Source organism: Camelus dromedarius, chromosome 23 (assembly GCF_036321535.1).
Source record: "Camelus dromedarius isolate mCamDro1 chromosome 23, mCamDro1.pat, whole genome shotgun sequence".
Classification (NCBI taxonomy): Eukaryota; Metazoa; Chordata; class Mammalia; order Artiodactyla; family Camelidae; genus Camelus; species Camelus dromedarius.
In genome coordinates this window covers 6,768,279-6,781,444 of record NC_087458.1, presented here as the reverse complement: position 1 = coordinate 6,781,444, position 13,166 = coordinate 6,768,279, and the positions used below count along the sequence as shown (strand labels likewise).

General features: G+C 52.1%; 2 protein-coding genes across 5 annotated transcripts; both read right to left on the bottom strand.

Annotated features, from left to right (window-relative positions):
• Positions 1 to 4,679: 4,679 nt before the first annotated feature.
• Positions 4,680 to 5,415, bottom strand: LENEP (lens epithelial protein). Its single transcript, XM_031436181.2, has 2 exons — positions 5,142 to 5,415; positions 4,680 to 5,054 (listed from the first exon to the last, which is right to left on the bottom strand). The coding sequence occupies exon 1, from the start codon at positions 5,377 to 5,379 to the stop codon at positions 5,194 to 5,196; it is 186 nt and encodes a 61-aa protein (XP_031292041.1). The 5' UTR covers positions 5,380 to 5,415; the 3' UTR covers positions 4,680 to 5,054; positions 5,142 to 5,193.
• A 481-nt stretch (positions 5,416 to 5,896) lies between these two features.
• Positions 5,897 to 11,792, bottom strand: FLAD1 (flavin adenine dinucleotide synthetase 1). 4 transcript variants are annotated; one of them, XM_064477812.1, is made up of 9 exons: positions 11,572 to 11,618; positions 11,301 to 11,368; positions 10,886 to 10,935; positions 8,715 to 9,459; positions 7,886 to 8,033; positions 7,324 to 7,422; positions 7,052 to 7,241; positions 6,210 to 6,283; positions 5,897 to 6,113 (listed from the first exon to the last, which is right to left on the bottom strand). In XM_064477812.1, exons 3-9 carry the CDS (start codon positions 10,925 to 10,927, stop codon positions 5,978 to 5,980), a joined length of 1,434 nt encoding a protein of 477 aa, XP_064333882.1. In that variant the 5' UTR covers positions 10,928 to 10,935; positions 11,301 to 11,368; positions 11,572 to 11,618; the 3' UTR covers positions 5,897 to 5,977. The 4 variants fall into 4 exon arrangements, with proteins under 4 accessions (XP_064333882.1, XP_010978276.3, XP_010978262.3 ...); XM_010979974.3 differs by lacking the exons at positions 11,301 to 11,368; positions 11,572 to 11,618 and adding an exon at positions 11,672 to 11,792 and having other exon boundaries at positions 10,886 to 11,110; XM_010979960.3 differs by lacking the exon at positions 11,301 to 11,368 and having other exon boundaries at positions 11,572 to 11,660.
• Between the last annotated feature and the right edge of the window lie 1,374 nt (positions 11,793 to 13,166).

Sequence of the window (13,166 nt, the reverse complement as noted above, 5' to 3'; positions counted from 1 at the left end):
GAAGAAAAGGATGAAAGCCCAGGTTGGGAGTTAACCCTTTCTAGGGAGAACTGCGCACCTGGGGCTGGGGACTGATTCAGAGTGACAGCCAGGTGCTAGGACTGGCCCGGCCACGTGCGTCAAACGGGCAGCTGCGGAGGAGTTAGATGCTTGCAGAGCCTGGCTGAGAGAGAGCTTCTGGAGGGAAGAAAGGCAAGGCTCTGCCTGGGCGGAGTCCCGAGTGAGTAGGTCTAGGGGCCCGTTTTGGAATGTGGGGGGGGGGCTGAGCTGGAAGCGGAGCGTCAGCCTGCGACCGGCGCCCACCTCTTCCCCGCTCCCCCCCTTCCCAGGGCTGCCTCCGCTTCCCTCGAAAAACCCGCCGCCCAGGAAACCACTGGGGGCGCTCAGACCGCAGCCCCAGCGCCCCCACCGCGACCGCCCAACCCACCTGAAGGGGCCGTGGCTGCCAGGGTTGCCCCCCTCCCGCCGACTCCCCCCACACCTGCGGGCGGCACTATTTATAACCCAGCGCCTATTCCGGGCCTCTGGGCGGGAGCCGGCTGCTGCGCAGCACTAATCGTCGCCTGGATCTCTGCGCCCCCCAGGGCGGGGGGAGATAAATTTAGCCTCAGGAAGCTCGGGGGAACATTTTCCAAAACTCCACGTCCCAGAGAAGGCGAAACAGAACCCTCTGCCCTCAGCCTCCCTCGGGCCAGCCACAAGGCGGCGCAGGTCCCCCGGCTTCTCGAACCCAGCCGGCAGTCGGGTCGCTGCTTCGAAGCTGCGGTGGGTAAAGGGCTGAGAGCTAACGACCGCAGGGTACTGAGGGGGCGGAGGTCAGAGAGCCCAGAGAATAGCCAGAAGAGTAGGTATGCCCCCAAAGCTGGCAAAGAGTCTGGAGTAGAAAGTCACAGCCGGGCGTAACTGAGAAAGGACTTCTGCCCTTTGAAGGGGAAATAACTCATATGCAAACAAGATGCAAATAGGAACGCAAATAAGAGCCTATGCCCTTGGTAGAGGGGTGCTCTGCTCTCTGGTGCTAGAGAAACAACTGCCGCACTCCTCTTTCTGCCCATCTCTCAGTGTTGCTGGGAAAACGTAGGACCCCCCCCCCCCCCCGCCAAGATCATCATTGTAATATCCAGTTTATTGTGCGCGGCTCCTCAGACCACTTCTCATGACCACTCTACTCCACCTGTCTTCTGCACACCACTGAGGGTCTTATATCCAACGTAATCAGCTAGGAATCCTGGATGTCAGGCCGCACCTCCTCCTCATGCTGCTATTCTTGGGGGTCACTTCCAGCTCTGCGTTGTCTCCTCCATTTTACTCTGCCCATTCCTCTACCTATTGTGGTCACTAGAGGGCCCCGGGGAGCCGAGGGGGTAGATGAAATCTTACCCATCCTTCCCTGTCTTGGAGAGCTCCCTTTATCCGCTCCCCCAATCTCCCCCGCAGTGAGTTCCTGAGAGAGTAGCTTGGACACTCAAAAACCTGAGCTTTCTCTGGTTGGGAAGAGAACATTGCAGGGAAACTGCCACATCTCTCTTTCCTTTCTAGAGGAGTGAGGAGGTGTAGTGCAGGGGATCATCTCCTGTCCTTGGATTACGTGGAAAGGGGCTAGCTGGGCCTCCCAGCTGAGCTGGGGAGCTCAAGGACAAGGGGAGCTCAGGCTGAGGTGAAGTGGGAAACATGGGTGGGTGCAGAATGTGGGTGGTAGTCCCCTCCACAATTTTGCTGGCCTGGCCCTGCCTCCACTGCTACTAAGGCCACCATGCTAAGCACCAGTTCAGAAGAGGAAGGCAGGCTAATCGAGAGAAACCCAGAATTGGAGGTGAGAAAATCTGGGTTCACTGAATGACTACCCTACTGCAGTGTGCTGTGTGTGTGACTTTGGAGGGGTCCTTTCACCTGCCTGGGCTTGTTCCTTCACATTAAGATGGGATAAGTGGACTTTTGTAAGGCTCAAAGCACTTTGTAGCTAAAAAGGGCTCTTGGAATGGTATATGAGGTTTTTGTTACTCTCCCCATCCTTCTCCTCAGTCTTTCTACTTTCAGGGCTCTCTTTCCATCTCTGACACTCTCTTGGGGCTACTGGCAGTCTTCACTCCTCTCCCTCCTTCAGCTCCCCAGCACTGGTCCCACCACATGCCGCAGCCCACAGCACCCTGCCTTCTTCCACCTACCACTTCCGCAGTGGCCTTTGCCAGACATCCCCTCCCCTGGCAAAAGCCCCTGTGCTCAGAACTCTCAGGCTCCAGGATCCACCTTCAGACACTGCCCCAGCTTGGTGGGAGTGGGGCCTAAGAAAGGAAAAGGAGGCAGACAGCTAGAGCTTGAGTCAGGGAAGGGCTGGAGCTGCCAAGCAGGGTGCAGGATATGAGGGGGAGGGGGAACCCCAAATTCAGGTGGGAAGGTGAAGTCTGTGTCTACCACTACCACTAACCTCTGTCTGGTTGGATTCAGGACCTTCTCACTACTGTGCCATGAGGCAAGAGAACTGACCTGTGTTTTGTGGATGCCTAAAGAGGGGCTGCCAGGGATGAGAAATTATCTTGAATTAGATTACTGTAGAGTACCATGCTACTGTCTAGAAGAATGGACAGGCTCTAGGTATACTGAAGCGGAATCCTGCACAGGGTATGTTCAGAGAAAACAGCAAGGTGCAGAATAGGGGGTAGAGCATGTTACCAACTACAAGGACAAGTGTATGCAGAAGGAAGCCACTTCCAACCACTGCGATCGCTATAACCCTGCTCTGAGCCACCAATGTGTCTGGCCCCGGTTGTGCACATTACCTCCTAAAAGGTCTCTCCTCTTCTACCCTTGCTCCCCTAAAGTCTATTCTCAACCCAGCAGCCAGTGTGAGCCTTTTAAAATTAAAAAAAAAAAATGAGTTCATGCTCAGTTGCCTGCAATAGTTCCTCATTTTGCTTAGCATAAAATCTCAAGTTCTTACCCTGGCCTCCTAGACCCTCCATAATCTGCCCCAACTCCCATCCCCAGCTGGACTTTTTCTTTTCCCATAGCACTTATCATCTAATAACATCAATGTACTTATTTTTTTATGTTTATATTTTATTTTCTGTGTCCACCCACCAGAACTTCAGCTCCATGAATACAGGGATCTATTTTGATGACATTGGCCATGTTCAGGGTGGTATGGCCATAGACAGCTACAGGGATCTGTTTTGTTCACTGCTGTATTCAAAGTGGCCAGTTTGGCATACAGCAGATGCTCAGTAATTTTTGTTAAATGGATGAATGAATGCACGTTTACTGCCATTTCCAACAATATAGATGTAACTGGAGGGTATTATGCTTAGTGAAATAAGTCAGATAAAGATAAATACTGTATGTTATCACTTATATGTGGAATCTAAAAAATAAAACAAATGAATGAATATAACAAAACAGAAACAGGCTTACAGATCTAGAGAACAAACAAGTGGTTACTAGTGGAGAGGGAAGGGGGAGGGGTAAAATAGAGGTAGGGGATTAAGAGGTACAAACTACTATGTATAAAATAAATAAGCTATAGGGGTATATTTTATAGCACAGGGAATATATCCAATCTTTTGTAAGAACTTTAACTGTAACATAATTTATAAAAATTTTGAATCACTATGTTATACACCTGAAACTAAAGTAATATGGTAAATCAAATTTAAAAACTGAAAAAAAATGAATGAATCAATGAAGATGCAGTATATGCATAGACTATCTCTGGAATGCTATCCAAGAAACTGGTCACCATGGTTACCTCCATGGAGGACAGCTGGGGGGTTGGGGGTTGGTGTGGGGGAGGGAGATACTTTTTACTACCAGAATTCTTTACTCTAGGCATATATAACTTTGACCAAAAAACAAAAAAACAAAGAAAGAAAGAAAATAAGTCCAGAGAAAAAGGAGTAAACTAAGATGTCGGAATAAGATCTGGTCCCTGAATGTGGGGGAGGGCAGCAGACATGACTTCCAGGCCAGTGTCCCAGGAGAGAAAGGGGAGGGGCAATAACTGGATCCCAAGACGGGCCAGGGAATTCTGGGTAGAGATCCCAGGGAATTCTGGGTAGAGACCCCAGAGACACTTTGAACAAGCCTGGCTGGCTCTGAGGTCATGGGGGGCTGGGAGTAGGTCTGTCAGTAAGCAGGAGCAAGACAATGCAGGGGGCTGGTGTGTACCTATCACTGGGAGTGATTCAGGAGAGTATGTGTTGGTGGTTGCCAAGGGGAAGTGAAGAGTCAATTCTGCTCATTCTGGCTTTGTGTCCTGTGCACTGTCATAAGCCTGAGGGACCTGTGTGGCCACACAGGCAGCTTTCTCTTGCAGCTTTGTGTGTGAGCTGGAAGAGAGGGGGCTGACTTCCTCTGTGAGCTGGGGACTCATGTCAGCCCAGTGCTTTCCCCAAGATCTTTAGAGGCAGGAAGCTGGCCAGACCAGGTCTTCTATTTGGGTTCCCATCCTTACATGCAGGCCTCCCAGAAGACCCCACCCAAACTGGACTCCTCCCTATCTACAAGCTGGGAGGAACCTGGCCTTTCCACCCTCCACCCTCCCCACCCAGGCACCAGTGAGTCAGGAAACCTGGCTTTCAGTCTCGGCTCTATCTAGGACAACCTCCTTCCACCCCGGGTCTGCACCCTGGATCCCAAGTCCTTTCAGTGCTGATTTTTCTGCTTCCCCTTTAGACATTTAGAACTTTTGACCTCAAGGCTTATTTATTGTATATATAGTTCAGTGATTCTCAAACAGAGATCCTGGGGCCCAGCCCATTCCTGGTACTAAAAGGACAGTATGGTAAGATAAACCATCTGGGCAGGTGGGCTCACTGTGCCAGGCTTGGAGGAGTGCCAGTTCCTGCTGCAGTCTGACTGGGGTCCTAGCCAGCAGGCCAGGTTCCTGTGCACCATAGGTACACCAGAGGTGGGGGCTGGGAATGGAGATGCCCAGAGATGAGGCAGGTCTGATGGATGGCACAGACTCAAAGCAGGATCGCACTTCACTTGCTGTTCGTGGCCCATCCTTGGGCGAGCACAGCTGGTGCCAGGAGTCTTCACGAGGGCTGGGCCGGGAGCTAAAAAAGAGAACGGGAAGCTGAGAGGCAGGCTGCACCACAGAAGCTGCAGTCATGCCTCCCGAGGGTTTGTCCCACCCCACCCACCTGAGTGATGCCTGCTCTGGTCCCAGGGGGAGGAGGCAGGTCCCTGCTTCCATTAATCCAGCAGCTCCTTGATACACCAGCAGCAGAGGAGGATGTAGACAACTTCCTTCAGGGTCCGCTGCAGGCCCTCCCACCCTGTGCCCATCTTTATGATGGGCACCCGGAGTCCAGTGTCTTGCAGGACCCCTCCAAGGGAGAAGGGTAGGGCCTGGGCTAGGGGCTGTGTCCGGGGCTGCATGCGGGTAGCAGCTCTGGGGAAGGGTGTGGGAGCTGTCTTTAGTGCCTTTTATCAACATGGTCCCCACCCCCTTCAGACCTCATGACTGTGGGGACAAAGGCCCCTGGGTCTAGCACAGGGAAGGTTCTGGGCCAGAGAATGGGCTGAGTCAGCCCCTGTGCTCAGGGATTGGGGGGGGTGGGGTCAGGAGGAGGAGGGCCTGGCTACTCCATCTTTCATCCTCCACAGCCAGGCCTGCTTAGCTTCCCTTCTTTCAGCCTGCGCCTCAAAACCCTGTGTGCCCTGCCTGCCTGCCTGTCCCTTCCCCCAAAGGTTGGCACCACTCTCTTCTCCTGCCCTCCGGTGGGCTACTGTGCAGGTTGGCACTAAGAATCATCAATGAGAGCTCCTTTCTGGAGCTCTGTCTCCCCTCCTGTGCCCCTGACCCCTGAGAGTGAGCACTGCCGGCTCCCAGCTACCAGGGCCTGGCCCACTTCTGCTTCTCCCATCCCCAGAAGCAGGAAGACACAGCCAGAGCAACAGGCATATGAGAGGTGGTTTATTGACAGGCTACACCGCGGGACGCCCCCCTTCCCTCCCTCCTCCAGTGGGCGGGAGGTCATGTGCGGGAGTTCCGCTCCTCTTCTTCGTTTTCCAGCAGGTAGGCCGGACGGTAGATGGGCTGCCCTCCTGGGCTCAGGCACTTCAGGGCCGGGTTCCGCACCGTGTTCTCCCGGCTCCCCAGCGACGTGTAGCTGGAGCCAGGAGAGTGGAGGGCACATGTGAGTGCGGTGGGCTCAGTTCTCCCAGTCCCAGTGCCCTCCCATCTTCCCCATACCCATTCTCCTTACCCTCGGTCATACAGGATACAGTAAGGGACAAACAGTTGACGCAGAAAGTCCCAGATGTCTCGGTAGGTCCAGTCCTGGGAGGCCAGAGTGTTGGAGGAGTCACAAATACTCCCCTCTCCCACATCTGTCCCCTGCCACCCAGAAAGGGGCCTATCCAGGGCTCTCTAGCTCCCCTGGCCTCTAAGGGAGGGCCTGATATCCGATTCTCTGCTACATCTTGCTCTGTGTAGGTCAACCAATGAGAAAGAGAAAGCTTTCATCCTGTCCCCTCTCCATTCTCAATCCACCTTCCACTGGCACCTAAGCTCCAGGGGGACAGGGAGGCGCTGTGTCTGTGCAAGCCTGAGCCGTCCAGTAGAACTTTTTACAATGATGGAAATGTTCTATATCTGTGCTAACATGGTGTTCCCTTGACATGTGGCTAGTTAAACTGGAGAACCAAATTTTGAATTGTATTTAATTTAAAAAATTGAGATACAGTTCACATGCCATGAAATCCATCTTTTAAAGTATATGATTCAGTGGGTTTTTTTTTAGCAATTTGTATTTCATTTCAATTAATTGCAATTTTATTATAAATAAATGGTTAGTGGCTACCACATAGGACAGCCCAGGTCTAAGTCATTGTTCTGTCCATAGGAGAAAGCACAAAGCCTGCCACTGAATTAGTGCTCAATAAAAATTGGTCAAAAGGCTGGATGAACAAATAGCACAGCCTCCCTTGGATGATGGGGCCGTTTCATCCAAGCCCCAGGGCCCAACCTCCCCTGCCTCAGGAAGCTAGGGTGCAATGACTGATAGGGGACACGAGACTGAAGGCAATATATTCTCTTTCCCATTACCAGCAGCGGGTTGATGCGCATGAATGAAGGCCAGTCTGGGTCTGTGGGGCTGAAGGGGCAGAGGCTGCAGGAGTAGGGATCAGTGCGGCGGGTGCCCATCAGGACAGCCTCCAGCTGGGGGTGCCGTGCCTGCAGCTCGCTCAGGGCCTGCTTCATGTCGCCCTCAGCCTCCAGGACCTGCAGATTGTACCTGAGGAAGAAAGAGGGTTGGGAGTCAAGAGTGGCTCCTGCCAAGCCCCTCCCAGAGCTCAAATCTCCCAAGTCCCTAGTACCTTTTGATGGTGTCCTGTAGAAACTGCTCCAGCTCGGGGAAAGGGGAGATGCTGCGGATATACAGGATCTGGAGGGGTTCTTGAGCATCAGGGCATTTCCTGCGGAGGGGACAGAATCCATATGCTTGGCAGCGTGGACAGGGAAATACTCTCCAAAGAGCTTGCCCTGTTTCCTTTGGCCCCTGGGATGGACACCCTCCCCTTCTCCCCTTTCTTTGTCCTTCCCACCCATCAGAACCCACTTCCTCTGGGAAGCACATGATCTCTCACCTCTCAAATCTGGAGAAGACACCCTCTGCTTCAGGTATATAAGCCTTACCTCCCAGACAGAACCCTGACCTCTCTGTGGCTGGGGATGGTGGCCTGCATATTTATACCTAGGGCCAGGCATGTGTCAGATGCTCAATAAATATGGTGGGGGAATGGAATGGAGAGGTCACTATGGCTGCCTCCCTCCCAAGCCTCTCCCAGACACCCCCTTTCCTCCCTGCTTCTTAGGATGGGGAACTAGAGAATGGGGCAGCTCTATCTCTGGGGTCTTGCCTCCATGGTGTAGGCTCACCTCTGCACAGCAGCGTGGAAGAGGTGCAGGAGGGCGGTGCAGTCCTTGCCCCCGTTGAAGCCCACACACAGCTGGGTGAGGCTGTACCGAGCCAAGGCCATCTCAATGGTCTGTAGAGCACCTGCCACCTTTTCCCCCAGAGAAGACCCTGTGGGGTAGGCAGAGAAGAGGGCATCAGACAGATACAGAGGGGGTATCAAAGAGCAAAGGCCAAGTTACCCTTGCTTAAAACCCTTCCATATCTTCCCAGTGTTCCAGATTCCTTCATCTGCTCACTAGGCCGCTCAGAGTCTGCCCCCTGCCACCATTCAGCCACATCTCCCTGCACTCTTCACCTCTGTCTTTCCTCTGGGGGTCCTGGTTTCTTTCCATCCTCCTAAACCTCGTGCTGCTTCCTTTCAGACCCTTTCCCACATTGTTTGCTCTTGTCCACCTCCTGGTCTGACCAAATCCTCCTTATCACTCAGCTTATATATCACTCATCCAAAGAAGCCTTCTTCGATCCCAGTCAAGGCTGATCTTCTCGCTGTGGGGACCCCCTCATCACTGACATCTCACGCACAATTACCTGTTTAACATCTATCTTTCCTGTTAAGTTTCTGGTCCAGTGTAGGGCAGACATCTGTCCTATTGAGCTATACCCCCAACACTCAGCACAGTGTTGGTGAAAGCAGGTACTCAATTGATATTTATTGGAAGAATGAATGAAATCGGCCATAGCTGTCTTCTACCTTCTGGATCAGCGGGAAGCCTCCCACAGCCCCTGCGTTCCTGGCACCAAGGGTCTGGCTCATGCTGCCTGCTCCCCCCTCCCCCCGGGGGCCCCTACCTGACTCGGTGAGTTTGTACACAGCCTCACTGGCCCGCTCCACAGCATTAGGTATGTAGGGGACCAGCGACCCCTGGGGCAGGCGGGCAGTCAGGTAGGCCAGGCATTCCTCCAGGGGCCCTTCTTCCTCTGAGTCCAGTATCAGCTTCACTCGATAGTAGTTGCTGCTCCAGTCAGGGTAGGAACCCAGGCCAAGCCTGCGGCCAAAGTGGGCCTGGGCCTCAGCCAGGATGGGGGCGATAGAGGCCTCATCAGCTGCCACATACAGCTCCCGCAAGTGGAACTGAACAGCTGTATTTTGGAACAGTCCCTTCAGCCCCTCCAGCACCCGCCGCAGCAGCTCCGGAATTCCTGGGAAGAGGTAGACATTTCGGACAGAGACCAGTGGGAATCTGAAGGGGCGGCCAGTGTGAGGATCTGTGCCGTAATGCAGGCAGGCAGAGGAGGGCACCCGAGACAGCTTCTCCCAGCCCTTCCCTCCTAGGGCTTTGATGGCCGCTTCCAGCTCAGGATGTGGCTTGAGCTCATCCCCAAAGGCCTGCGCTACTGCCTCAAAGGTCACATCATCATGGGTGGGGCCGATGCCCCCTGCTGTGAGGACATGGGTGAAGCGGCTGGAGAAAGACGTGACCTCAGCCGCAATTATGGCTACCTCGTCAGGTACGACAGAGACTCGGCACACCTGGACGCCCAGGGAGCGCAGTGTCCGGCACAGAAAGTAGGTATTGGTGTCCTGAGTGTGTCCCTGGGGGGTTGGGAATAGGGAAGATGAGAGTGTCAGTACTGTGGGGATGAAGGGCAAAGGGGGAAGGGATCAGGCTGCATCTGCCTGATGATGGGGCACTCTGTTCTTTGGGGGACACAACCTTGGGATGCCAAGAAGCCTGGACAGGGCACAAGAGTGGGAAAATCCGTGTGAATTGAGTCAGGGATAACGTGATCCACCTTGAGCCTCCATCTCTGCACTCTGATCTTGACCTCTGCTTATGGATTCAATTATCAATTGTATGTGGACAACTAATCCACTTCCTCACCAATCCTGACAGTTTCAGCCCCTTGGCTCCAAGTGCTTACTGGGCATCTTCACATTATCCCTGGCTGTTGTCACTTTGGTCAGCAGCATCCCCAGACACTGTCCACAGCCAGTCAGGCCCTTCATGCTGTCAACTTGACTCTGAAATGTCTCTCCATCTGCTCTCTTCTTTCTGCCCCTACTGACACCAAACAGGTCCTTGGCAACTTTCACCTGGACACTGGCAACACCCCTGGCCAGGCTCCCAGCCTCCACCCACAGCTCTGCCCTGTACCTCCTGAATAACCTTCCTAACATGTCGCCATGATTGCATCACTCTTGGCTCAAAAGCCATTTGTTGTTTCCAACGATACACAGAATAAAGTTCAAATTTCTTTGCAGAATGTTCGAGGCTGGCTGTCTACGGTGTGTATCCATTCTTCTTTTTCAGCCTCATCTCCTTCTACTTCTCTAGGGTGAGTTTAGTGGTTAAGGGTGGCTCTGGAGTGAGAATCAGGTTGGAAGCCCATCTACAACTGACCAGCTGTTCAACTGTGGGTGAGTTTCTCAACCTCTTTGAGTCTCAGCCTCAAAATCTACTAATTGAGATTTATAGTAAAAGTAGCCACATCATAGGGATATTGTGAGGATTAGTAAAATCACATATGTGATTGTAATAAGCACACTGCCAGGCCCTAGTAAGTATTCAGTATTACTATTACAAACCTGATGCCCACCATGACCTCTAGGAAGACTTCCGTAATCATTCAGAAGGGATTTCTTCCTTCTAGGACTCTCCTTTTATCTCATGTATGTACTCTGCTGAATGTCTTCAATCATTTTCCAAATAGGCTAGATATAACTCTTAAATAATACATGCACCTGTACCTCCCGTATGCACTGAACTTGTCATTTCTGTAAAGCCCCTCCTCCCCCTACCATACTGCTTGGCAAATTGTAGGGACTTTGTTACAAGTTTTTCAACAGAGTAATTGAAAGAATGAGGGTCACTTTCCCCCCAATATACTGGACTCACTCCAGGACCCTACTGCAGCAAGGGGGCTCCCACCCTGGTTCCCCCTCCCTCAAAAGAACGTGGAGCAAACTTCTCAGGACAGGAGAACGCGGCACCCTCCCCCCTCTTCTGTCCCAGACACACCTTGAGGATCTCATCTCCAACAATGATGATGCCCGCCGTCATGCTGCGCCCTGGGGGAGGTTCAGAGGCCCTAGATGCCATGGTCCTGCCTTCTCTGCCCCTCTGCAAGGCCCTCCAGTAGCAACCCAGACCCACAAATAGGGGTCGCAAGCGCGAGGGGCCCGCCAGGTCTATGGGGCACTGGGGGTCATAGCCTGGGAACAGGGGTTCCGGGATCGAGGGAACCTGGAGGAGCCAGAAAGGACAATGGGGGAGAGCAGGAGTGCAGAGTCTTCCTCATCAGGCCCATGACAATCGACTCCTTTATTTCTGCCCCTTTAACGAACGTGTTCTCAAACCCTAACCCATACCTCTTTTAATGTCTTCTAAGCTTGGTTCTAGTCTCCTTAAATGTCCTTCTCTCCTGAACACCTACCACTTTAAATGTCTTCTGGCCGGCGAGCTCGGCTCCTCTAGGGTCCGCTCTATCTTGGGCACCTGCACCTTTAAATGTTTCTTCTCTTAGGGACACCTGTCCCTTTAAATGTCTACCTTATCCTGGGCCTTGGCCCCTTTAAATGCGTTCCCTCCCTCCACCCCGGCCAGAATTCAGCCGCCTTCTTCTGCAGGCTTCCACACCCTTTCTAGCCCGGAATCCCGTCTCTTCCCGCCACGCTTCAGACTACCGAGCTCTTCCAGATTCTCACCTGCCTCTTTTGCCCCTTCACCGTGTCTTTCCCTCTCTCCCTTCCTCCTTACTCGGGGCGGCATTCGTACTCAAGAGTCCCGCCTTAGACTCACACCTACCTCGTATTAATTGGTTATTTTGGCTGTCGCTCAGACCACCTCTAAGGGTCCATTGGTATCGTCCACCGTCGCTCGCGAGCTTTAGCCAGAGGGCGGGAGTAGTACTGGGTTGTTATTGGCGACAACCACGTGGTCACCCCGCACCCGGAAACGCGGGGGCGGGCCTTAGTCGGGGGGCGGGGCTTTTCTCTCGGGACAGGACGTGGTAAGTCTGGGGCGTGAAAGGAGGGTGGTGGTGGCTGGAGGTGTCTCAAGGATTTTGGGGTGTTCTCATCTGATGCTGGAAGTAAAGGGAGGCTTGACTAACTTCCGTTCTGTGTTCAAATTCTTGTATGCATATACTATCTGTTATTCATTAACCATGACTCATCCTAGGCTAAGGGGTCAGGGGCTGGTACCGGTGTAAGAAAGGATTTTATATTGGAGCAGGTGGAAGTTGGAGGAACACCAAGAATAATTGTCAGCATTGCCTGTGAGGTAGGAAGACCCCGGAGGTGAGCTTCTGGTGTGTGGAACTTTCATTTGTCTCTGTTATAAACGATAAAGCTAATTACTTAAGCCTCTTTGATAAGAAAAAGCCTTGCCCCACCTTGTTTCAGATGGTGCTTTAAACATAACCTCTCCCAGTTAATTGGTCTTGTAGGTACAAGTGAGGGCAGTGACTAGGGGGCACCATGTGTCCACTTTAGATGCTCATATTATGCTGGCTTCCTCTTATTTCACTTGCTTTTGGTCTAAAAGTGCTTCTTAAACCTTAATGCTCATATGAATCATCTGGGGGCCTTTAATATGTTGATTAAGTCTACAAGATTCAGATTTGGGTGGGGCCTGAGAGCTGCATTTAACGAGCTCTCACGTCATGCAGATGCCACTGTTTTATGTAAAGTTCTAAAATTCATATATTTGGAGGACTCCTGAACCGCACCTGGCCTCATCTTACTCTCCTAAAAACCTCATAAATAAGATGCCCATTTTACAGATGGGCAACCAGCTCAGAAACGTGAAAGGGTGCCACACAGCAACCACAAAAACACTAGAGTGGATGGTAGTCAGGCTTCTAGACCCTTCTCAAGTAATAAGCCCTGTGTTTTTTCCAATTGAAAGAAACTCAAACTCAGCTCTAAAAAAAAAAAAAAAAAAAAAAGTCGGGCTTTCCTAATGACGTAAGCCTTATGCTACATTATCTTTATTAGTAATAATGGTAATATTTGACACCCCCCCCCCCACCAAACCATCAGCTCTGGTCCAATTCTTTACAGTGGGTTCTCAAGCTTAAGTGTGCATCAGAATCACCTAGAGAGCTTGTTAAAATGTCACTGGGTCCAACCCTCAGGGTTTGACTCAGTAGGTCTAGGGTGGAGCCCAAGAATGTGCACTTCTAATGAGCTTCCAGGTGAGCTGATGCCTCCAATCTAGGGACCACACTTGAACTACTGCTCTATGAATAAATGGATGAAAGACAGGGAGAAGTGGGGAGGTTAATCTCCCTTACTCA